Source organism: Harmonia axyridis, chromosome 2, assembly GCF_914767665.1.
Source record: "Harmonia axyridis chromosome 2, icHarAxyr1.1, whole genome shotgun sequence".
Taxonomy (NCBI): Eukaryota; Metazoa; Arthropoda; class Insecta; order Coleoptera; family Coccinellidae; genus Harmonia; species Harmonia axyridis.
In genome coordinates, this window is record NC_059502.1 from 62,721,397 (window position 1) to 62,748,426 (window position 27,030).

General features: G+C 35.6%; 1 protein-coding gene across 16 annotated transcripts in view; it reads left to right on the forward strand.

Annotated features, from left to right (window-relative positions):
• The window catches only part of LOC123672919 (ankyrin-2-like), a 178,751-nt gene that overhangs the window by 90,176 nt on the left and 61,545 nt on the right, over positions 1–27,030 (forward strand). For all 16 annotated transcript variants that reach the window (XM_045607269.1, XM_045607272.1, XM_045607275.1 and 13 more), the window contains 3 exons: positions 1,555–2,074; positions 4,363–4,890; positions 6,103–6,186. In XM_045607269.1, coding sequence (XP_045463225.1) covers positions 1,555–2,074; positions 4,363–4,890; positions 6,103–6,186 — 1,132 coding nt within the window. The remainder of the gene's footprint in view (positions 1–1,554; positions 2,075–4,362; positions 4,891–6,102; positions 6,187–27,030) is intronic.

Consider the following 27,030-nt stretch of genomic DNA (forward strand, 5'->3'; position numbering starts at 1 on the left):
TTTTTTTTTGTGGTTTGAAATTCAAAATGAGGACGAAGAGCCAATGTTGGTTAATCTTAATTGACATTCTTTATGCCTAAAATGTGAACATAGAATTTTTATTTGAGTTCACGTCGTTCCGATAGATATTTGAAAAAGAGCTCAGTTCTGGAGACATGATTAGCAAACGGATCGACATGATGAATCCTCATATTATTATGTCCAATATAGGTTCTCCTGAAATATTTTGACTGATTCGTCCTATCCAAGTATCCAAGCATACTTTTTCAATTTTTCTGAAATTATTTTCTGTAATATGTTTAGTTTTGCTTGTGGTTTCGAGAGATAGATTTATGTTGACTTTCTTTGAGGATTTTATAATTCTGAGATCTCTAGCAGTGGATCAGTGCGGTAGATTCTGAATTAAACGATGAATGAAAATCTGGCATTTATATGCTTATTTGAGCATCATTCTTTCATACCATCCGAAACCTGTTTTTGGACTACTGAACGTTCTTCTTCTCCTACAGTCAGCATGTTTTAAATCTATTCAAAAATCTATTATGATTTCGCTCAAAGAAACCGTTTTAAGTGTCCTTAATTTTATTTTTGAAGGGTTTTTGAAAGTGGGAGAATATGAATGCCAATAATGATTTTGTTAAGTTCTCAGAGAAACATGACTTGTACAATTTAAACGTTCAGTCTAGAAATGAAAGCCAGAAATAGATGTGACTTGTGTTGTTTATTGTAGGAAAGTTCCTGCCATCAACTATAACGTCTATAACTTCAAAAATAATAATTTTATTTGCGCATGTTTCAGACCTTAGGTCCTCACATCATTATCAGTAGTATACTTATGATAATAATGTGAGGAACTAAGTCTAAAACTATAGTTTGACAAATCGTCATTAAATGCTGCTGCTGGGACTATTAATCAAAGTCTGGGTTTCGTTTATGCTTCAATGCTACTATTCATATGAACGTATATCATCCAGTCAGGATGTCCAAATCGGAAGATTCAGACGCTGAACTCCTAGGTCATTTACTGATAGTAGCTAAAATAATCGCCCAAAAAAGAAATCTGAAGAATGGTTTTCGTATTGTTATCAATGATGGACCTATAGGAGCCCAACCAGTTTATCATCTTCATATACATGTTTTGTCTGGAAGACAAATGCAATGGCCACCAGGTTAAGAGTAATGAGTAATATCATCCAGTCAGGATCTATGCTAAAACAAATCTTACAAAATCAGTTCACTTAAAAAGTTGAAAAATAAAGTTAATAAAAATACAAGAAAGTTTACTTGCAACGTACATCTTAAAATATTTTGAAGGGATCATATAAAGGAAGGGACAATAATACCTATTGATAATAAGTCTGTATATTTTAACAATTCTCGTACTTTTTCTGGAGAAACTTCAGAATTTTTTGAACGAAAGGAAGAATAGCGTTATAAGGAGCGTGAAAACTTAATTTAACTCCACTGAACTGGAAATTTTTATTATAATTTGATAGTTATATACCTTATATTATCATAATTATTTCCATCACTAACAAATCGATTCTTTCAAAGGTCCAGAAAGGAGAACCACCTCAGCAGCCGATCTGCATACTAAACATTGTCCTACCTGATGATATCGTATCCGAGACTATCTCGTTAACAGATTCCGATTCCGTCAGAAAGAGATACTATGCCAACGAAAACTTCGATTACTACAGACAAGATCCCAGATTAGCAGATATGAGCAATCTGCTCGGGGAAGACTGGGTTGAGCTCGCCAATCAACTGGGATTAACAAGTTCGGAAATAAACGTGATAAAATCTGAATATCCCGACAGTGTAGCGAAACAAGCTCAATCTATGCTGCGGATGTGGTTGTCGCAATCCGGAAACAGAGTACAAACGAACACATTAGAAAATGCCTTGCGTAGGATAGGTAGAGACGATATAACAAATCAGTGCCTGAATGTAGACAATAGGAATCAAGAGATCTTGAGAATCAGATCAGAGGAGAAAGAAAAACACAGACTGATAAGTGAAAATTTAATAGAGGATAGACCTAGCCAGGAGAAATACATCAAGGAAGAGAAAGGTGAGTTTTGGGGAGACCGCTAAATCGAGTCTACCGTTCGATGAAAATTGTTTTTATTCTTTCCGATCACTCTAACTTTATGTTGTTCGAAAGATCATTCCTAAAATGAGAGAATCTGAATGTAGATTCCAGATATTGGGAAATTTTCTGTAGTAGGTTTTTGTAGCGGATTTTTATTGAGGGTGAATTGGTTCGAAAGACCAAGCTTCTCCATATAGGAAATTATATCAGAAAAATTTTGATTTCTTACAGAACTCAGAGAATGGTCTTATAAATGAAGTTTTGGTTATCGCGATTGTTCATGGTCTTGTCAAAAGTGTTTCAATCAGAACTTTATATTGAAATTTTCATCAATCGATAAAGCATTCATCAAAATATTTTCTGTAATAACTAAGTTGATCATTGGTATAAGATGTCGGAAACAATTTAATTCGAAGAAATATTAGGTTTGCATCGAGTTGTTTCTGCACATTACTTATTTATGGAAACCACTCAAACATTTATATAATTAATGGTGAGTTTATGCACCGTTCCTAAGAACTAAGACTAAACCTAAGAACTAAGAATTGAACGCTAACAAATCAATGAGGGCGTTTATGCACTTTACCTAAGAACTAACACAAGCACAGAAAGTTGACCAACTTTCAACTAAGAACTAAGGGCTCACACGTTTGAACACGTGCGCATGCCTTAACTAAGAACTAACAAGAGAGTGCATAAACGCCTCTGAATTCTTAGGTTTAGTTCTTGGTTCGTAGTTCTTAGTCCTTACTTCTTACGGATGGTGCATAAACCCAGCATAAAACAAGAAGCTGAAGGTCTCAGTATTTGACCCCGTATATATATCTTCCACCGAGAAATATGTCCTAAAGCCGGCAAAATCTTGGCCAAGCGCAATCTTATACGCGATGATCTTGAGGTCATAGTGTAAAATAATAATAACTCTTGGTACCATCCCTATGATATACAAACATTCCTTATAAAAGAATCTAATGACTATACAGAAATGATCAGTTTTTGTCTGAATTCTATGAAACATATAGTTGAATTTCTTCAAATAGAAATATTTTATTTAAATCATATATTCGAAAAGCTCATTTTCTATAATTACGAAAAGAAGATAGGCGTACAACTTTGCTTTCGCCGTTTTTTTCCGAAATTCGAGGCTTTATTGTAAAAAACTGGTTACTTATACATTTATGATTCAAAGTATTGTCCATCGCTGGCCACTACTTCCTTCCTTTCGGGCAGCGTACGAATCCCGTTGAAAAAACTGGCCATCTTTTGAAGCGATCCACGAATCGATCCAATTTTTACTTCGTCATAAGGCCGGAAGTGCTGGTCAGCACCATTGATCGAAACAAGTGATAGTCCGATAGAGCAACATCTGGAGAATCCGGCTTTCGGGGTAGGACTTCCCATTTCAACGTTTCCAAGCATCTTGACCACTTTCTCAACATAGGATCATGTTGTAAAATCACTTTATCATGTCTCTCGTTGTATTGCGGCCGCTTATCTTCAAATGCTCGGCTTAAACGCATTAATTGCGTTCGATAACGATCGCCTGTGATTGTTTTAGTCGGTTTTTTTCTTTTTCCAGTTCACATCAAGCAAACAAACGCCGTTCGGCATCTCTCGGCTTCAACTCGTACGGAAAGCAATTTCTCGTTTTTAAATAATTCCCATGAATTTCAGCCGTTTTGAAATGGCTTGGTGCGTCACTCCCAATGATTCTGCCAATTCTTGTTGCGTCTGACATGATTCTTGATCAAGTAATGCCTTCAATTCTGCATCTTAGAAAACCTTCTTTCTTCCACGGACATGCTGACCTTTGATGTCAAAATCACCGTTCTTGAAGCGTTGAAACCACTCTCGGCACGTCCTTCCACTAATAGCGTCCTCACCATAGTTATATGAGAGCATTCGATGAGCATCAGCCGTAAATTTCTCCATATTGAAGCAGAAAATTAAAACTTCCCGCAAATGACGAGAATTTGACTCATAAGCTGACAGGTTCAATCGAGAATATCTTCATGATGCAGATACAAATTGACTAATATTCCAATGGCATTATGTTTACGAGAATACCTATGCTTATTGTATGACATCTACGATCTATTTATTTCGACTACTACTTACCGCTACAGCTATCTATTGCAAAAGCAAAGTTGTACACCCAATACATACCATTCACCATTTGAGTTAGTCTAACCTGGTAATTTCTGGTAAAGATTTGAAAATTTAGCAGTTTTCGAAATAACCCATTGTGATAAATCATTCAATTTCAGTGACTAAGACTTTCTCGAAGAACGTAGATAAATATTCTGCAGAGGAGAAAACTTTCGAGCCATCAGACGAAGAAGAAGAAGATTTCAATAAAAGTGTACCTGAGAGACGAGAACAAATCGTCAAGAGACTTTCAACTGAAAGAACTATTCCGGCTTCTTCACAAAGAGTTGAAATTGTCCAGGAGATAACTTCTATCAAACGGCAAAGTCTTGTCGAAGACAAAATCGCGGAGGTTCAACAAAAGGCAAATATAGAGCCGATGAGAATAACCATGGTGAAACCAGTTTCAAAAATTATCCAAGAAAAAACTATTTCTGAAAAGAAAGAATCTGATATAACGCCTCATGTTGAGGAAAGAATAGATAAAACACAAATCGACGCACAAAATACAGAAAAGAAGAAGGATCCTAATATTAACAATCTGGATAATCAAGAGAAACCCGACAGAAGGGATTCGGTGCTACTAGAAGAAGTGACCCAGCTGCTGGAGACCAAAAAGCCGGTTTCTAAGCTTGCTAACCAAGAAGGTGAGTTTAAGTTTTTTTCGTATCAATGTAATGTAGAGTACTCTCTCCATTGTAGAAATTTGTTCATCAATCTCCTAGGAGATGATCTCTATCTACATCTTTTTTTGTTTATTCAATGGACTCAGTAGATGTTGTTTTGTCGGGAATTCGGCTTTCCTTTTAAATTCGAATCAAATGCACACAGTGCTAATTTTCAGTTGGATTATCAAACTTAGATTGAATCAATATCTCAGAATTTATTCTTAAACATATAATTTTATAACGTTATCAGCCAAATGACCGCCAAGGCTGAGGTTGCAGCGAAATATCCTTTTAATGAAATTTCACATGACCAATTCGAACATTGTCCTCGATAACTTCACGAATTTCTTCTTAAGGCCTTTAATCGATTGTGGAGCAATGATAGATCTTATCTTTCACATGGCCCCAATCAAAAAGGTCTATAAGTGTTAAATCAGAAGAGCTCGGTGCCTAATTGTGATCACCTCTTCAAGAAATCACATTACCATGAAATTTTTCTAGCAAAATTACGATTGCTTTGTTGCATGTGTGCACGCAGAACGTCTTCCACAAATATATCTCCCAATTCCGGCCATTGAAATCTTTCACCGTAAAGCCTAGTCACAACAAAAGCCCAAAAATCACGGATTCGATTCTTCACATTACTAACTTGTCGTTGAAGCGTGTATCCTTCCATTTTCAGTAATGCTGTAGTTTTTACTTGTCAAATATCATAAGATAACAGATTCGAAAGTGACAGCTGCCTAGATAGCGGGTTATTCAAAATGAAACATGTTATTAAAAATGAAACATGTTATTGAAAAATTCTGCAGTACAAAGCAATGTTGGTGATAAATTTTCTGGTTTCTTGAATTTGAAGAATTCTTGGAAAATGTTGATTCTTCATAGTTTCCTTCTAAAATTCCTTATGATTTTTTTTCGTGAATTGTTTTTTACGAGAAGTTCTCGACCCTCTCACACCGTTGTGGAGAGGTGACTCCGTTGCAACGCAGCGACCCTAATAAATCCGCCGGGACCGTAGTGGAGAGTGGCGCGACGCTTATAACGCCACCTCTTGGCAGACACAGTCGCTACAGTTTCAATGTTGATATTTAGGTTGATTTGAAATTTCAGTTAGGAAGAATTTAGGCTGAATTATTATTTCGCATGTCGGAAAATGTTGCTAGATACACAACTTTAACATTGTTTCAGATCCTAAGTCACCTAAATTCTCACAAACACCACCACCGAGTCCAGCAGATTTCATCAAAGAGAAACAGGCAACCACAATCCAAGGTGAGTTTTTCAATAATATAAAAATATGCTTCAAATGTAGTGGATATTTACAAAATATAAATTTGTATGAGTACTCTGGTCATCACTTAGCAAATATATATTTTGTAATGTACAATGTGGCGTATTGATTGTATATACATTATGGAAAGACACTTTCTAACGTCTCAATTGAATTTGAAAATCATTTGAAAGGTCGGAGGTATACATAAAATTGGAAAATATCGAATCGAACGAATCTGAAGGAAAAAGATAGTGACGATATATTTTTTCAAAATCAGAAAAATGTCGAAAATTAATTCAGCATGTGTTAAAGAACATTTCACATATTTTCGTAATATAATTCGATTATACATAAGTCAACGCTTATTTAAAACCTTAAATTGGATTCACACTTCCCTTGGATACGACTAAGAAATCAGTAAGGAATACCATGTTCGGTCAATCCTCAATTAATTAAATCGATATGTACCAGACAGAAGTCATATGGTTTCTTCTGTTCATTGGATTAAAATTTGCTATTCTTGGTTCGTAGGATTATAATTCAGTTAAGTTTTGTAAATTGAAGAATAGGTTTGTGAGGTGAGTCTTAGTCCTATGCGTTTATTTTTCGTCTGTTTTTTTACCATGTACTCTCTGAAATTGTCGAATTGGTATTTTATAATCAATATGCCACATTTATGGAGTTTGCAGTTGAAATATCTCCGATTTTCCAATTTTCATTATGTAGAATAGATATTTAATTCATAACTCTGAATTTAGAAATATGTCGTTTTGAACAATTGTATACTAAAACTTTCAATGACACCTACTAAACAATAATAATATCATTTGTGCAACTCGTAGAATGTGAATGATATTTTTCCTTTGAGTATATGCGTTAATGCCTATACTAAAGTAATTGTTGCATAGACTAACAGAAAATAAATCATATACTGATTTTCTTCTAATAATCTAGTCCCCTTAGATCCTTCAGCTTTTGTACGCTCTCCCTTTTTTATTTCATTCGATTTGAAGTGATTTATTCATATTTTATGATAGTTTTAATGTAGATTATTGTACTGGAGATTTACAAATATTGAATAAGAAACGATTTTCATCAAGAGTAGTACGTATGTTATATGAAATGAATGTATTGATTGGTTAAATATTTTCATATATGTGGAGTTAATTACGATTTTTTGCTCTTATCACTGAATAGTTGTCAAAATTACATCTTAATCTTTATGATTGAATTTCTTTGAGGGGAGAATGTGGAATTTCAGGTAACTGCTTATTTTGATATTAAAAGTGTTCATAAAATGTGAAATTCTTTTTCATGGGTTTTTAATGAAATATGGAAAAAGTTGAATCAGTTACAGATAATGTTTTGACGGAATATAAGAGAAATATGGCAATGACATAGGGTAGGTAAGAATGTTGGCGGCTTAAATTTCCAAAATATTTGATGCTCATGGTGCTCTAATAGAGTGTAAGCTCATTCATTTAATGTGAACATTCAGTTATCATTTAGACGAAAAATAAATAATGATTGGATTACAGTAAAAATTACCACTCCCTGATGAATTTATTATATTTTTTCTGAGAGGGCATACGCCCCAACGAACTTCATTTTTATCTGGTTATTTCCTCAGATATCAACATCAGCTCTTTGAGTGTGCTCAGCATTCTGTTCTCAATAGACATCAGTATGTAGTATTGAAATCATCTGTAAAATATATTTCTACACATTTAAAATTTTCTTTCATTAGTACACATTCGTGAAAACCTAGATAACATACTATACAGGGTGTTTCAAAATTCAATATCAAGATTTGAGGGACGTATTTTTCGGGCTTGTTTTCAATAAACCTTCAAAACGTTGGTATGATAGCCGGACATCAACGTCGCAAGAGGACAGATGACATTCTGTTCATGGATTTTTTTGTCTCTTGTTATTTTTCGCATATGCGATCGTTATGGAGAAAGAAAAGTAAAATCTTTTTTTGTAATTTGCTAGATTTGATTGTATTTTTTTACAAAAGTTAGGAACCTATTATCACAATGAAAACAAAACATTCTACGTATCTGATTTGTGATCTAAGTTACAAGTTCCGAACTACATTACCTAAAAGATAAGGAACCTAACGAACCTAAATTTAAAATTTGATCTTGATATATTCAAAACTTAAAGAACTATGAAGAAAAATCTTAACTTGAAACTATAACGCTCTGTAATTCGGTAACGAAATGTTTGCGAACACATGTTTATATGCAAAAAAGTCTTATTTTGACCTGAAAAATACGCCCCTTGATATTGAATTATGAAACACCCTGTGCAGTGCGAACCAAGAAGGTTGCAACATTTTTTTTTGAATCCTTTGAATTTTTAGAAGAACCATGGACCAGGTCAATTTTTATTTTCAAATATTGCCAAAAAGTTAGATAATCAATATTTAATTCAAAAACTAGGATTTTATGTGATTCCTTAATTTTGAGGCTTCTATATTACAAAACTCTCAAAATTGAGAATCATTCATTCATTTTTATCAAACATGATTTATTATATCCAGATTAAGTAGCAACGATATACAGGGTGTCCCATAAGTACCACGTCACAGTGACACCGGAGGTAGGTCAGCTAAAGAGGGACCTAACCAGCCTAACATGACCCCAGTAAAAGTTGCATGGTTTTCGAGTTATTACCAAATTACGTTTTTTAGTGAATTTTCACCTTTTTTAACATTGTCAGGGTCAGAATTCTGCTGGAAAGCTCTCGAAGCTTATTTTTTTTGTTGTAATGGAATCTTAAATAGTTATTTGAGATGACATGAGTATGATTCTGTCAAAAAGTTATGTGGATTTCCGTAAATTAATGGATAAATCTTGATTTCAATTGCTAGCAAAACGAGAACTTCGACTTTGGACACCTGCTGTGAAAAAAAAATCCTTGAAACAAAACGAGCAAGTAACATCAAAAAATTGGGCATTTTAGACAGATTTAGAAATGGTACAATACACGAATCTTATGCCCATAAAACTAGGTATTTTCATCATTTTACCGATGCCCTACTTAACTAAGTTGAAACTAGGAACCCCGCTATCAGGTAATTTTGCCGCTTGCTATGACATTACATTTGATACCGGGCTTTGTTATTATTTGTTAAAGTCACAATAGGGAAAAAGATGGATTAGGGGAAGCGAAAAAGGAATATTATTGAAAAAAAAGGTAAATTAATTAAAAACAGACTTAACTTTCGATTATTTATTTAATTCTTAAATCTAACTTACAGTAAATGTTCAAACTGTTTCCCTCGGACTCTAATGCATAAATGACACCGTTTTATAAAATTACGATTCAATTTAAAGGACAAAGTGTATGCAAAACCAATAAGAAGCGAGGAAGAATTGCGTGAACGCGTATTCGACGCAGCCCGGACCATATCGGAAATTAGTTTAAGAAAATTGAATCGTAATTTTATAAAACGGTGTCATTTATGCATTAGAGTCCGAGGGAAACAGTTTGAACATTTACTGTAAGTTAGATTTAAGAATTAAATGAATAATCGAAAGTTAAGTCTGTTTTTAATTAATTTACCTTTTTTTTCAATAATATTCCTTTTTCGCTTCCCCTAATCCATCTTTTTCCCTATTGTGACTTTAACAAATAATAACAAAGCCCGGTATCAAATGTATTGTCATAGCAAGCGGCAAAATTACCTGATAGCGGGGTTCCTAGTTCCAACTTAGTTAAGTAGGGCATCGGTAAAATGATGAAAATACCTAGTTTTATGGGCATAAGATTCGTGTATTGTACCATTTCTAAATCTGTCTAAAATGCCCAATTTTTTGATGTTACTTGCTCGTTTTGTTTCAAGGATTTTTTTTTCACAGCAGGTGTCCAAAGTCCAAGTTCTCGTTTTGCTAGCAATTGAAATCAAGATTTATCCATTAATTTACGGAAATCCACATAACTTTTTGACAGAATCATACTCATGTCATCTCAAATAACTATTTAAGATTCCATTACAACAAAAAAAATAAGCTTCGAGAGCTTTCCAGCAGAATTCTGACCCTGACAATGTTAAAAAAGGTGAAAATTCACTAAAAAACGTAATTTGGTAATAACTCGAAAACCATGCAACTTTTACTGGGGTCATGTTAGGCTGGTTAGGTCCCTCTTTAGCTGACCTACCTCCGGTGTCACTGTGACGTGCCACTTATGGGACACCCTATGAAAAAAATAATTCACATTAATTTCTGTATGGAATTAATCGACTGAACTGGTTTTCTACACCACTGTCAAAAAACTGGTTCTTCTTCAACCAAACGCAGTACAGACTAAAACTTATTGAGCACGGTTGGTGAAAAGTACAAGTGCCTTATGGCATAAGTTGAATAAATGTCACGTGATTTCTCTTGACAGAATCGTTTCTTGAATATTATTGCTTGCATGAATATCATGAAATCTCCTGTAGATATTACCGCCTTAGAAATACAGTGGACATATCATTTTAGCATTGATAGCCATCTCATTTCACCCCTAATCCACCCCTCATTTTAATTTATTTTGCATATACTGGTGGCTGGTATGGGCTTTTCTGTAATTCAAAATGTCCGCTTTCATTATTGCTTCATTCTGTATGAAGACTAACAATTTTCAAAAATATAGGCTAGATCAATAGATTTCATAATTTCCGTAATCAACCAGTTTCTAAAGTTTGTGGTGTACAGGTAAAAACATTAATTCCATTTAAAATGAGTGCATAACTGCATATTTTCAAATTCTTCTCCGAATCAATTGCAAACTCCATTTTTGATTAAGGTTTCAAATACTTATTATTAGCAAATTTGATCAATTACAATAATGCCGATTTCAGTTCATCAGCACATCATATCTAATCATGTTATGGCATTATTGATAATTGATCAAATGTTAAGTCTTAACCAGGCCTCGGTCTTCAAGTAGCAAAGGCTGCATAAGGTTAGTCCACATTAAAATATGATTTTGCATCTTATGAAATGAAATTAACAACTCAAAAATCGATATTTTCTATGTATAAACACGGCTACTTTGAGCATTCTTTATAGAACTTCTGCTTTCACGATTTTGCTTCTTGAAATGAGTATTGCCTATATTGGCTTTATATAATAGCTGTCGTATCCTTTCCCCCCCCCATTCCATATACACTTATCACACAGATTCACTATATCATTCATACGTTATTCAATTAATGAGCTTATGGACGACATGATTTATTTTCTGGAACAACGAAGGAAAAGTATGCCCGGTTGCACTATTTACACCATTTACAAAACATACCTTGATATGAACTACATATAATACATCCTCATCCATCCATGTTTGTTTTCCTTTACGGCAGCCGCATCTCCTCAAGATGATGACGAATCCTTGGATCCTGATGGTTTCCACGAATATAGAGTTCTAGAATACTCCGCGAAATCTTTTATCGATAAAACCAGTACGGTTCTGAACGAAGGCGAGAATTACATAGAAAAGGGAGAAGTTGAAAATTTGGAGGATATTACTGAGCGAAAAATAGTTCAACCACGGAAACGCTTAGCGTCTACTGAAGATTTAGAAATCGATTATGTGTTTGAAGATTCTTCGCACATTTCTGACGGAGATGGTGAACACATATACACCTCTATTAAACATACACCCTTGAAAGATAAAATAAAAGAAAAGGAACAGAAATTGAAGTTCATTGATAGAACAGATAGGGAATTAGAAAGAGTAGTTGTAGAAACTGCTGAAATACATTATTTCGAAAAACAAGATTCGGGGCAAGAGGAAAAAGATACAGATTATCGAATAACAAGAAGAGAATCTAACAGATCACAAGAAAAACATGAGAGAATAATTTTAGTTACTAAAGATACTCATTATATACCAGAAAAGGAAATAAATCAACGTAAAAGTAGCGAAGAAGAAACATGTAATATAAATTTGAGACAACTGGATACACAGAAAGAAGTATTTTTAGACTCCAATCGGCAGAAAGACCCAATTGACCGAGTGCAAACATATAAACTGACTGATGGAATACAAGAAGTAACCACTGAATATACCACTAGCGAAAATATCTCGGAACATTTTTCGGATGATGAGGAGAAGATTTCCCCAACAATAAACGAACAAGAAAAAATACATCCTGAAATAAAAGATAAAAGTGATCTACAGGGTGCCAGAACAGGAGATATATCGATCGAGAAACGTTACTATATAATAGATATCGAGAAGGATGGTGATATCCTAAAATACGACAAAGACAGCGATATATCATACGAGAAAGAAGAGAGCGTTTCTCATTTAGTATCTGATACAGGCATATCTATAACCAAAGACACGTATTCCGAAAACGAAACCTTGACACCGAATCTTAATCGTGACGTGTTTGGATCTACAGGATTCGTATCGGATACCAAAGGTGTTGTCACCGAAGACCATGAATCTACTGACGCCGGACTCAGCCCCATCCAGTCTGATGATCAATTGATCATAGAACCCAACGTTAACTATGCCGATGCTATGACAAGTCCGATCGACTTTCAGGACAGATCTCAAATCTCCCATTTAGTAGAAACTTCAGAAGCTTGTACTGTAACCGATCCGATAGAAACTAAGGACGCTTCTAATAGTCCGATAAACAACGAGGATATGATGTATCTTAGTATGTCCGAAAAATTTAAAGCTGAAGACATCGTACTAGTTCAGAGAAGAGGTTCAGGGGATGTTAGGTCGAAAGTAAAATTATTAGAGGAGCATGCCAATTCTATATCTTCGTCCGACTTCAAGAAGAAGAGACGGGATATTATCGATTCGGAAGATGAGATATCCAGTATGAAGGACGAGGAGCTCTTTTCACGAGGTTCAACTGAAACTTTGGCACAATTGGACGATGACTACAAAAGCTGGCTGAAGGATGAGGATATCATGGAAAACGTCAGTTACACTCATTCACCGATACGCAAAAAAACGGTAGATCAGAAAATAGCAGAACTACAGAAGAAATTTGCCAGTTCCGATGAAGAGAGAGAGTCTCCAGTAAAAAAGACATCTAAAGTGAAAATTCAGAGTAAAAGATTTAGGCAAACTTCTCTGCTAGAAGATCGATCACGAATACCAAAACAAGAATTTGTTTCTGATGTAATCAAACATCCTCGAGTTGAGAAAGAAGATGAGGATGAAGAAGAAGAAACCATATCGGTTAGACAGAGACGAGAACTCTTCGAAAAAATAGCAAAATCTCAAGCAGAATCTGAAGTTGGAAAGAAAAAGCCTCACAGAAGTAAAACTGGTACTGCGCAGTTGGACAAAGAATCCAAAGTGAAAGCTTTCAAATCACTCATGCCTCAGAACCTTGATCGTGAAAATGAAGAACAAATTCCGAAAATGAAATCCATCGAAACATATGCTCCACCGTTCCATGGCAGAGATTCCAAAACTATTGAGGTTTCAAATGAACCAGCAGCAGATCTCAGATTGTCAGCTTTAGAGGAGCAAATCGTTCAGGATCATCAAACACGAACAGATTTGAAAAATGACGTTCTTTCAGAATTTTCAGCTGATATAGTCTCAGAAATTTCGAGTGATGAAATGGAACATTTGGAACCTATTGAAGAACCTCCATGCATTAAACAAAAACATTCTCCAAAAGATCCGATAAAATTATCTGTACTACATGTGAAGCAGAAAGATTCTAAAGTGGATAGTAGTGGTGAAATAGATCAAACAACAGAAAAAAGTCCAACAGAGAAAATTCCAGAATTGACTGAAGACAAAGAGAAATTCACATTGTCTTCAAGTAAAAAAGTTGAAGAGATAAATCAAAAAGTCGAAAAGATTTCTACATCAGTTCATGACGAGATTACAGAAGAAGAGACAGGACATAAGGAATCACATTCACCTGCTAAAGAAGAAATTCCTCAGAGGGAAGCGATTTCAGATCTAATGCAAAAATCGGCCAAGCCTGAACATGTGGAATCACAACAACAGGTTTCGGATAGTGATTCGAACGCTATTGTATCGTCAGCAAGTGTTCTCAGCCTACCATCGTTGGAGGAACAAATCGAAAAGGGTTTGAAGTCACAAGTAGATTTGGAAGATGACGTTCTTTCAGAATTTTCAGCTGATATAGTCTCAGAAATTTCGGGTGATGAAATGGAACATTTGGAACCTATTGAAGAATCTCTATGTATTAAACAGAAACATTCTCCAAGAGATCCAATAAAATTATCTGTTCTACATGTGAAGCAGAATGATTCGAAAGTGGATGGTGCTGAACCAACGGAGGAAAGTCCAACAGATAAAATTCCAGAATTGACTGAAAACATAGAGAAATTCACCTTGTCTTCAAGTGGAGGAGTTGAAGACATAAATCAAGAAGTTGAAATAAAGGAAGGACACAAGAAATCACGTTCACCTACTAAAGAAGAAATTACTCAGAGGGAAGAGATTTTGGACCTTATGCAGAAATCGAGCCAGCCTCGACATAAAGAATCACAACAGGTTTTGAAGAGTGATTCGAAAACTATTGCATCGCCAACAGGTGATCTCATTCTATCAGAGTTGGAGGAACAAATCGAACAGTCACCAGTAGATTTGAAAGAAGATTCAGATTCGAAAGTTTTAGATGATGAAATAGAAACTGAAGCTATATGTGTCAAACAAATACATTCTCCAGATGATCTGACAAAATCGACTGTGACACAACAAGAAATAAAAACAGGAGGAAACAATGAGGTCCTCAAACCATCGAATCTACCGCAAGCACAACTCATGAAAAATGTTTTTCATATTCACGAGAGCGTTGTATCAGAAATGGCTGGAGTTCCTTTGGAAATAATGGAACAACCGTGCACTAAAGAGAAGTACTGTTATCCCATAGCCGAGTCGAATTCAATGACGATTACAGAAAAGAATCAAGAATATGATGAAGACAACATAAGGAAGTACATGTCTGAAGTGCTGCAGGTATCAGAGCAGATCAAAGCAGATGTGAGAGAATTGAAGCCAGATTTGACGCCAACTCCAGAAGGACAAGCCGTGACACTTGTTGTTATGGGTGACAAGGACATTGCAAAAACTCCAATTGATATTACAAATTCAGATATATCAAAAACAACCACAGAAATTATTAACATATCAGAACAGGAAACTGAAAAATCTCTAGATACGCTACATAAAGAACTAACCTCTACTGATAGTCGTAGTCCAAAAGAATTGTCAGAGATTTCTGATCTGAAGATAAATTCGAAGGTTGAGCAAAAAATAATAAGTAGAGAATGGATTGAAAAATCCTCAGAATCAGGTGAAAAATCAGACTTACATGAGGAAATACCATCGACAAAACTCCGAAAGGAAAAAGAAAAAATGATTCCAACAAAGAAGGGGTCTGACGTGAAGAGAGGCGTCAAAGAAATAACCCAATTCAATAAACAAAATGAAAGTGAAAATATATCAATGACCACCCAAGAAAAAGGATTGAAATCTTCTTCAACCTCAATCAATGAGGAAGTTATCAAACACGACGAACAAAAAATATTCAAAATACCCACATATAAATTGGTCGAGAATAGAGATTCAACCGAATATAAGAAAGTTGTAGATGAAAAAAAGATTATCACCGAAAAATTTACTTTGGTGAAAACAGTTCATATTTCAGATACATTTGAATCTGTGGAAGTACAGAAAGAGCAAGTGTCTCTATCCATGCCTGATGGAGTTGAGGAGGAAGTTGTGTCTGAAGATGAGAGAATTCCAATAAAAACAATGTCGGCTGAAGTAATTGACGAAGTTAAGAAAGTACCGTCACCGTTAACTGATGAGACGAAAGAACTGAAAGAACAAATCCATAAAACACCTTCATCAACTGAAGACGATAAAATTCCGAAGGAAAGCTTGGTATCGGTTGAACCCAAAGGTGTCACTGAAACTAAAGAAATTATTGAACCTTTGAAAGTAGAGAAAACTATCGTCGAACAAATTTCAGAAATTATTGAGAAACCCAAAGATAAATCTCCATCACCCGAACCTAAAATTATTCCTGAATCAGTCGATCATGTTGGAAAAACGCCTTCACCCCAAGCGGAAACAATTCATAAAGTAATTGACGAAGATAAGGAAGTACCTTCAACGTTAACTGATGAGACAAAAGAACTGAAAGAACAATTCCATAAAACACCTTCACCAACTGAAGACGATAAAATTCCGAAGGAAAGCTTGGTATCGGTTGAACCCAAAGTTGTCACTGAAACTAAAGAAATTATTGAACCTTTGAAAGTAGAGAAAACTGTCATCGAACAAATTTCAGAAATTATTGAGAAACCGAAAGATAAATCTCCATCACCCGAACCTAAAATTATTCCTGAATCAGTCGATCATGTTGAAAAAACGCCTTCACCCCAAGCGGAAACAATTCATAAAGTAATTGACGAAGATAAGAAATTACCGTCAACGTTAACTGATGAGACGAAAGAACTGAAAGAACAAATCCATAAAACACCTTCACCAACTGAAGACGATAAAATTCCGAAGGAAAGCTTGGTATCGGTTGAACCCAAAAGTGTCACTGAAACTAAAGAAATTATTGAACCTTTGAAAGTAGAGAAAACTATCGTCGAACAAATTTCAGAAATTATTGAGAAACCGAAAGATAAATCTCCATCACCCGAACCTAAAATTATTCCTGAATCAGTCGATCATGTTGAAAAAACGCCTTCACCCCAAGCGGAAACAATTCATAAAATAATTAACGAAGATAAGAAAGTACCGTCACCGTTAACTGATGAGACGAAAGAACTGAAAGAACAAATCCATAAAACACCTTCACCAACTGAAGACGATAAAATTCCGAAGGAAAGCTTGGTATCGGTTGAACCCAAAGGTGTCACTGAAACTAAAGAGATTATTGAACTTTCGAAAGTAGAGAAAACTATGGTCGAACCACTTTCAGAAATTATTGAGAAACCGAAAGATAAATCTCCATCACTCGAACCTAAAATTATTCCTGAATCAGTCGATCATGTTGAAAAAACGCCTTCACCCCAAGCGGAAACAATTCATAAAGTAATTGACGAAGATAAGAAAGTACCGTCACCGTTAACTGATGAGACGAAAGAACTGAAAAAACAAATCCATAAAACACCTTCACCAACTGAAGACGATAAAATTCCGAAGGAAAGCTTGGTATCGGTTGAACCCAAAGGTGTCACTGAAACTAAAGAAATTATTGAACCTTTGAAAGAAGAGAAAACTATCGTCGAACAAATTTCAGAAATTATTGAGAAACCGAAAGATAAATCTAAATCACCTGAACCTAAAATTATTCCTGAATCAGTCGATCATGTTGAAAAAACGCCTTCACCCCAAGCGGAAACAATTCATAAAGTAATTGACGAAGATAAGAAAGTACCGTCACCGTTAACTGATGAGACGAAAGAACTGAAAGAACAAATCCATAAAACACCTTCACCAACTGAAGACGATAAAATTCCGAAGGAAAGCTTGGTATCGGTTGAACCCAAAGGTGTCACTGAAACTAAAGAAATTATTGAACCTTTGAAAGAAGAGAAAACTATCGTCGAACAAATTTCAGAAATTATTGAGAAACCGAAAGATAAATCTAAATCACCTGAACCTAAAATTATTCCTGAATCAGTCGATCATGTTGAAAAAACGCCTTCACCCCGATCGGAAACAATTCATAAAGTAATTGACGAAGATAAGAAAGTACCGTCACCGTTAACTGATGAGACGAAAGAACTGAAAGAACAAATCCATAAAACACCTTCACCAACTGAAGACGATAAAATTCCGAAGGAAAGCTTGGTATCGGTTGAACCCAAAGGTGTCACTGAAACTAAAGAAATTATTGAACTTTCGAAAGTAGAGAAAACTATCGTCGAACCACTTTCAGAAATTATTGAGAAACCGAAAGATAAATCTCCATCACACGAACCTAAAATTATTCCTGAATCAGTCGATCATGTTGAAAAAACGCCTTCACCCCGATCGGAAACAATTCATAAAGTAATTGACGAAGATAAGAAAGTACCGTCACCGTTAACTGATGAGACGAAAGAACTGAAAGAACAAATCCATAAAACACCTTCACCAACTGAAGACGATAAAATTCCGAAGGAAAGCTTGGTATCGGTTGAACCCAAAGGTGTCACTGAAACTAAAGAAATTATTGAACTTTCGAAAGTAAAGAAAACTATCGTCGAACCACTTTCAGAAATTATTGAGAAACCGAAAGATAAATCTCCATCACACGAACCTAAAATTATTCCTGAATCAGTCGATCATGTTGAAAAAACGCCTTCACCCCGATCGGAAACAATTCATAAAGTAATTGACGAAGATAAGAAAGTACCGTCACCGTTAACTGATGAGACGAAAGAACTGAAAGAACAAATCCATAAAACACCTTCACCAACTGAAGAGGATAAAATTCCGAAGAAAAGCTTGGTATCGGTTGAACCCAAAGGTGTCACTGAAACTAAAGAAATTATTGAACCTTTGAAAGTAGAGAAAACTATCGTCGAACAAATTTCAGAAATTATTGAGAAACCCAAAGATAAATCTCCATCACCCGAACCTAAAATTATTCCTGAATCAGTCGATCATGTTGAAAAAACGCCTTCACCCCAAGCGGAAACAATTCATAAAGTAATTGACGAAGCTAAGAAAGTACCGTCACCGTTAACTGATGAGACGAAAGAACTGAAAGAACAAATCCATAAAACACCTTCACCAACTGAAGACGATAAAATTCCGAAGGAAAGCTTGGTATCGGTTGAACCCAAAGTTGTCACTGAAACTAAAGAAATTATTGAACCTTTGAAAGTAGAGAAAACTGTCATCGAACAAATTTCAGAAATAATTGAGGAACCGAAAGATAAATCTCCATCACCCGAACCTAAAATTATTCCTGAATCAGTCGATCATGTTGGAAAAACGCCTTCACCCCAAGCGGAAACAATTCATAAAGTAATTGACGAAGATAAGAAAGTACCTTCAACGTTAACTGATGAGACAAAAGAACTGAAAGAACAAATCCATAAAACACCTTCACCAACTGAAGACGATAAAATTCCGAAGGAAAGCTTGGTATCGGTTGAACCCAAAGTTGTCACTGAAACTAAAGAAATTATTGAACCTTTGAAAGAAGAGAAAACTATCGTCGAACAAATTTCAGAAATTATTGAGAAACCGAAAGATAAATCTAAATCACCTGAACCTAAAATTATTCCTGAATCAGTCGATCATGTTGAAAAAACGCCTTCACCCCGATCGGAAACAATTCATAAAGTAATTGACGAAGATAAGAAAGTACCGTCACCGTTAACTGATGAGACGAAAGAACTGAAAGAACAAATCCATAAAACACCTTCACCAACTGAAGACGATAAAATTCCGAAGGAAAGCTTGGTATCGGTTGAACCCAAAGGTGTCACTGAAACTAAAGAAATTATTGAACTTTCGAAAGTAGAGAAAACTATCGTCGAACCACTTTCAGAAATTATTGAGAAACCGAAAGATAAATCTCCATCACACGAACCTAAAATTATTCCTGAATCAGTCGATCATGTTGAAAAAACGCCTTCACCCCGATCGGAAACAATTCATAAAGTAATTGACGAAGATAAGAAAGTACCGTCACCGTTAACTGATGAGACGAAAGAACTGAAAAAACAAATCCATAAAACACCTTCACCAACTGAAGACGATAAAATTCCGAAGGAAAGCTTGGTATCGGTTGAACCCAAAGGTGTCACTGAAACTAAAGAAATTATTGAACCTTTGAAAGAAGAGAAAACTATCGTCGAACAAATTTCAGAAATTATTGAGAAACCGAAAGATAAATCTAAATCACCTGAACCTAAAATTATTCCTGAATCAGTCGATCATGTTGAAAAAACGCCTTCACCCCAAGCGGAAACAATTCATAAAGTAATTGACGAAGATAAGAAAGTACCGTCACCGTTAACTGATGAGACGAAAGAACTGAAAGAACAAATCCATAAAACACCTTCACCAACTGAAGACGATAAAATTCCGAAGGAAAGCTTGGTATCGGTTGAACCCAAAGGTGTCACTGAAACTAAAGAAATTATTGAACCTTTGAAAGAAGAGAAAACTATCGTCGAACAAATTTCAGAAATTATTGAGAAACCGAAAGATAAATCTCCATCACCCGAACCTAAAATTATTCCTGAATCAGTCGATCATGTTGAAAAAACGCCTTCACCCCAAGCGGAAACAATTCATAAAGTAATTGACGAAGATAAGAAATTACCGTCAACGTTAACTGATGAGACGAAAGAACTGAAAGAACAAATCCATAAAACACCTTCACCAACTGAAGACGATAAAATTCCGAAGGAAAGCTTGGTATCGGTTGAACCCAAAAGTGTCACTGAAACTAAAGAAATTATTGAACCTTTGAAAGTAGAGAAAACTATCGTCGAACAAATTTCAGAAATTATTGAGAAACCGAAAGATAAATCTCCATCACCCGAACCTAAAATTATTCCTGAATCAGTCGATCATGTTGAAAAAACGCCTTCACCCCAAGCGGAAACAATTCATAAAATAATTAACGAAGATAAGAAAGTACCGTCACCGTTAACTGATGAGACGAAAGAACTGAAAGAACAAATCCATAAAACACCTTCACCAACTGAAGACGATAAAATTCCGAAGGAAAGCTTGGTATCGGTTGAACCCAAAGGTGTCACTGAAACTAAAGAAATTATTGAACCTTTGAAAGAAGAGAAAACTATCGTCGAACAAATTTCAGAAATTATTGAGAAACCGAAAGATAAATCTAAATCACCTGAACCTAAAATTATTCCTGAATCAGTCGATCATGTTGAAAAAACGCCTTCACCCCGATCGGAAACAATTCATAAAGTAATTGACGAAGATAAGAAAGTACCGTCACCGTTAACTGATGAGACGAAAGAACTGAAAGAACAAATCCATAAAACACCTTCACCAACTGAAGACGATAAAATTCCGAAGGAAAGCTTGGTATCGGTTGAACCCAAAGGTGTCACTGAAACTAAAGAAATTATTGAACTTTCGAAAGTAGAGAAAACTATCGTCGAACCACTTTCAGAAATTATTGAGAAACCGAAAGATAAATCTCCATCACACGAACCTAAAATTATTCCTGAATCAGTCGATCATGTTGAAAAAACGCCTTCACCCCGATCGGAAACAATTCATAAAGTAATTGACGAAGATAAGAAAGTACCGTCACCGTTAACTGATGAGACGAAAGAACTGAAAGAACAAATCCATAAAACACCTTCACCAACTGAAGACGATAAAATTCCGAAGGAAAGCTTGGTATCGGTTGAACCCAAAGGTGTCACTGAAACTAAAGAAATTATTGAACTTTCGAAAGTAAAGAAAACTATCGTCGAACCACTTTCAGAAATTATTGAGAAACCGAAAGATAAATCTCCATCACACGAACCCAAAATTATTCCTGAATCAGTCGATCATGTTGAAAAAACGCCTTCACCCCGATCTGAAACAATTCATAAAGTAATTGACGTAGATAAGAAAGTACCGTCACCGTTAACTGATGAGACGAAAGAACTGAAAGAACAAATCCATAAAACACCTTCACCAACTGAAGACGATAAAATTCCGAAGGAAAGCTTGGTATCGGTTGAACCCAAAGGTGTCACTGAAACTAAAGAAATTATTGAACTTTCGAAAGTAAAGAAAACTATCGTCGAACCACTTTCAGAAATTATTGAGAAACCGAAAGATAAATCTCCATCACACGAACCCAAAATTATTCCTGAATCAGTCGATCATGTTGAAAAAACGCCTTCACCCCGATCTGAAACAATTCATAAAGTAATTGACGTAGATAAGAAAGTACCGTCACCGTTAACTGATGAGACGAAAGAACTGAAAGAACAAATCCATAAAACACCTTCACCAACTGAAGACGATAAAATTCCGAAGGAAAGCTTGATATCGGTTGAACCCAAAGGTGTCACTGAAACTAAAGAAATTATCGAACCTTTGAAAGTAGAGAAAACTATCGTCGAACAAATTTCAGAAATTATTGAGAAACCGAAAGATAAATCTAAATCACCTGAACCTAAAATTATTCCTGAATCAGTCGATCATGTTGAAAAAACGCCTTCACCCCAAGCGGAAACAATTCCTAAAGTAATTGACGAAGATAAGAAAGTACCGTCACCGTTAACTGATGAGACGAAAGAACTGAAAGAACAAATCCATAAAACACCTTCACCAACTGAAGACGATAAAATTCCGAAGGAAAGCTTGGTATCGGTTGAACCCAAAGGTGTCACTGAAACTAAAGAAATTATTGAACCTTTGAAAGTAGAGAAAACTATCGTCGAACCAGTTTCAGAAATTATTGAGAAACCGAAAGATGAATCTCCATCACCCGAACCTAAAATTATTCCTGAATCAGTCGATCATGTTGAAAAAACGCCTTCAGCCCAAGCGGAAACAATTCATAAAGTAATTGACGAAGATAAGAAAGTACCGTCACCGTTAACTGATGAGAGGAAAGAACTGAAAGAACAAATTCATAAAACACCTTCAACAACTGAAGACGATAAAATTCCGAAGGAAAGCTTGGTATCGGTTGAACCCAAAGGTGTCACTGAAACTAAAGAAATTATTGAACATTCGAAAGTAAAGAAAACTATCGTCGAACCACTTTCAGAAATTATTGAGAAACCGAAAGATAAATCTCCATCACACGAACCTAAAATTATTCCTGAATCAGTCGATCATGTTGAAAAAACGCCTTCACCCCGATCTGAAACAATTCATAAAGTAATTGACGTAGATAAGAAAGTACCGTCACCGTTAACTGATGAGACGAAAGAACTGAAAGAACAAATCCATAAAACACCTTCACCAACTGAAGACGATAAAATTCCGAAGGAAAGCTTGATATCGGTTGAACCCAAAGGTGTCACTGAAACTAAAGAAATTATCGAACCTTTGAAAGTAGAGAAAACTATCGTCGAACAAATTTCAGAAATTATTGAGAAACCGAAAGATAAATCTAAATCACCTGAACCTAAAATTATTCCTGAATCAGTCGATCATGTTGAAAAAACGCCTTCACCCCAAGCGGAAACAATTCCTAAAGTAATTGACGAAGATGAGAAAGTACCGTCACCGTTAACTGATGAGACGAAAGAACTGAAAGAACAAATCCATAAAACACCTTCATCAACTGAAGACGATAAAATTCCGAAGGAAAGCTTGGTATCGGTTGAACCCAAAGGTGTCACTGAAACTAAAGAAATTATTGAACCTTTGAAAGTAGAGAAAACTATCATCGAACAAATTTCAGAAATTATTGAGAAACCGAAAGATAAATCTCCATCACCCGAACCTAAAATTATTCCTGAATCAGTCGATCATGTTGAAAAAACGCCTTCAGCCCAAGCGGAAACAATTCATAAAGTAATTGACGAAGATAAGAAAGTACCGTCACCGTTAACTGATGAGAGGAAAGAACTGAAAGAACAAATTCATAAAACACCTTCACCAACTGAAGACGATAAAATTCCGAAGGAAAGCTTGGTATCGGTTGAACCCAAAGGTGTCACTGAAACTAAAGAAATTATTGAACTTTCGAAAGTAAAGAAAACTATCGTCGAACCACTTTCAGAAATTATTGAGAAACCGAAAGATAAATCTCCATCACACGAACCTAAAATTATTCCTGAATCAGTCGATCATGTTGAAAAAACGCCTTCACCCCGATCGGAAACAATTCATAAAGTAATTGACGAAGATAAGAAAGTACCGTCACCGTTAACTGATGAGACGAAAGAACTGAAAGAACAAATCCATAAAACACCTTCACCAACTGAAGACGATAAAATTCCGAAGGAAAGCTTGGTATCGGTTGAACCCAAAGGTGTCACTGAAACTAAAGAAATTATTGAACTTTCGAAAGTAAAGAAAACTATCGTCGAACCACTTTCAGAAATTATTGAGAAACCGAAAGATAAATCTCCATCACACGAACCTAAAATTATTCCTGAATCAGTCGATCATGTTGAAAAAACGCCTTCACCCCGATCTGAAACAATTCATAAAGTAATTGACGTAGATAAGAAAGTACCGTCACCGTTAACTGATGAGACGAAAGAACTGAAAGAACAAATCCATAAAACACCTTCACCAACTGAAGACGATAAAATTCCGAAGGAAAGCTTGATATCGGTTGAACCCAAAGGTGTCACTGAAACTAAAGAAATTATCGAACCTTTGAAAGTAGAGAAAACTATCGTCGAACAAATTTCAGAAATTATTGAGAAACCGAAAGATAAATCTAAATCACCTGAACCTAAAATTATTCCTGAATCAGTCGATCATGTTGAAAAAACGCCTTCACCCCAAGCGGAAACAATTCATAAAGTAATTGACGAAGATAAGAAAGTACCGTCACCGTTAACTGATGAGACGAAAGAACTGAAAGAACAAATCCATAAAACACCTTCACCAACTGAAGACGATAAAATTCCGAAGGAAAGCTTGGTATCGGTTGAACCCAAAGGTGTCACTGAAACTAAAGAAATTATTGAACCTTTGAAAGTAGAGAAAACTATCGTCGAACAAATTTCAGAAATTATTGAGAAACCGAAAGATAAATCTCCATCACCCGAACCTAAAATTATTCCTGAATCAGTCGATCATGTTGAAAAAACGCCTTCACCCCGATCGGAAACAATTCATAAAGTAATTGACGAAGATAAGAAAGTACCGTCACCGTTAACTGATGAGAGGAAAGAACTGAAAGAACAAATTCATAAAACACCTTCACCAACTGAAGACGATAAAATTCCGAAGGAAAGCTTGGTATCGGTTGAACCCAAAGGTGTCACTGAAACTAAAGAAATTATTGAACTTTCGAAAGTAAAGAAAACTATCGTCGAACCACTTTCAGAAATTATTGAGAAACCGAAAGATGAATCTCCATCACACGAACCCAAAATTATTCCTGAATCAGTCGATCATGTTGAAAAAACGCCTTCACCCCGATCGGAAACAATTCATAAAGTAATTGACGAAGATAAGAAAGTACCGTCACCGTTAACTGATGAGACGAAAGAACTGAAAGAACAAATCCATAAAACACCTTCACCAACTGAAGACGATAAAATTCCGAAGGAAAGCTTGGTATCGGTTGAACCCAAAGGTGTCACTGAAACTAAAGAAATTATTGAACTTTCGAAAGTAAAGAAAACTATCGTCGAACCACTTTCAGAAATTATTGAGAAACCGAAAGATGAATCTCCATCACACGAACCCAAAATTATTCCTGAATCAGTCGATCATGTTGAAAAAACGCCTTCACCCCGATCGGAAACAATTCATAAAGTAATTGACGAAGATAAGAAAGTACCGACACCGTCAACTGATGAGACGAAAGAACTGAAAGAACAAATTCATAAAACACCTTCACCAACTGAAGACGATAAAATTCCGAAGGAAAGCTTGGTATCGGTTGAACCCAAAGGTGTCACTGAAACTAAAGAAATTATTGAACTTTCGAAAGTAAAGAAAACTATCGTCGAACCACTTTCAGAAATTATTGAGAAACCGAAAGATGAATCTCCATCACACGAACCCAAAATTATTCCTGAATCAGTCGATCATGTTGAAAAAACGCCTTCACCCCGATCGGAAACAATTCATAAAGTAATTGACGAAGATAAGAAAGTACCGTCACCGTTAACTGATGAGAGGAAAGAACTGAAAGAACAAATTCATAAAACACCTTCACCAACTGAAGACGATAAAATTCCGAAGGAAAGCTTGGTATCGGTTGAACCCAAAGGTGTCACTGAAACTAAAGAAATTATTGAACTTTCGAAAGTAAAGAAAACTATCGTCGAACCACTTTCAGAAATTATTGAGAAACCGAAAGATGAATCTCCATCACACGAACCCAAAATTATTCCTGAATCAGTCGATCATGTTGAAAAAACGCCTTCACCCCGATCTGAAACAATTCATAAAGTAATTGACGTAGATAAGAAAGTACCGTCACCGTTAACTGATGAGACGAAAGAACTGAAAAAACAAATCCATAAAACACCTTCACCAACTGAAGACGATAAAATTCCGAAGGAAAGCTTGGTATCGGTTGAACCCAAAGGTGTCACTGAAACTAAAGAAATTATTGAACATTCGAAAGTAAAGAAAACTATCGTCGAACCACTTTCAGAAATTATTGAGAAACCGAAAGATAAATCTCCATCACACGAACCCAAAATTATTCCTGAATCAGTCGATCATGTTGAAAAAACGCCTTCACCCCGATCTGAAACAATTCATAAAGTAATTGACGTAGATAAGAAAGTACCGTCACCGTTAACTGATGAGACGAAAGAACTGAAAGAACAAATCCATAAAACACCTTCACCAACTGAAGACGATAAAATTCCGAAGGAAAGCTTGGTATCGGTTGAACCCAAAGGTGTCACTGAAACTAAAGAAATTATTGAACCTTTGAAAGTAGAGAAAACTATCGTCGAACAAATTTCAGAAATTATTGAGAAACCGAAAGATAAATCTCCATCACCCGAACCTAAAATTATTCCTGAATCAGTCGATCATGTTGAAAAAACGCCTTCACCCCGATCGGAAACAATTCATAAAGTAATTGACGTAGATAAGAAAGTACCGTCACCGTTAACTGATGAGACGAAAGAACTGAAAGAACAAATCCATAAAACACCTTCACCAACTGAAGACGATAAAATTCCGAAGGAAAGCTTGATATCGGTTGAACCCAAAGGTGTCAC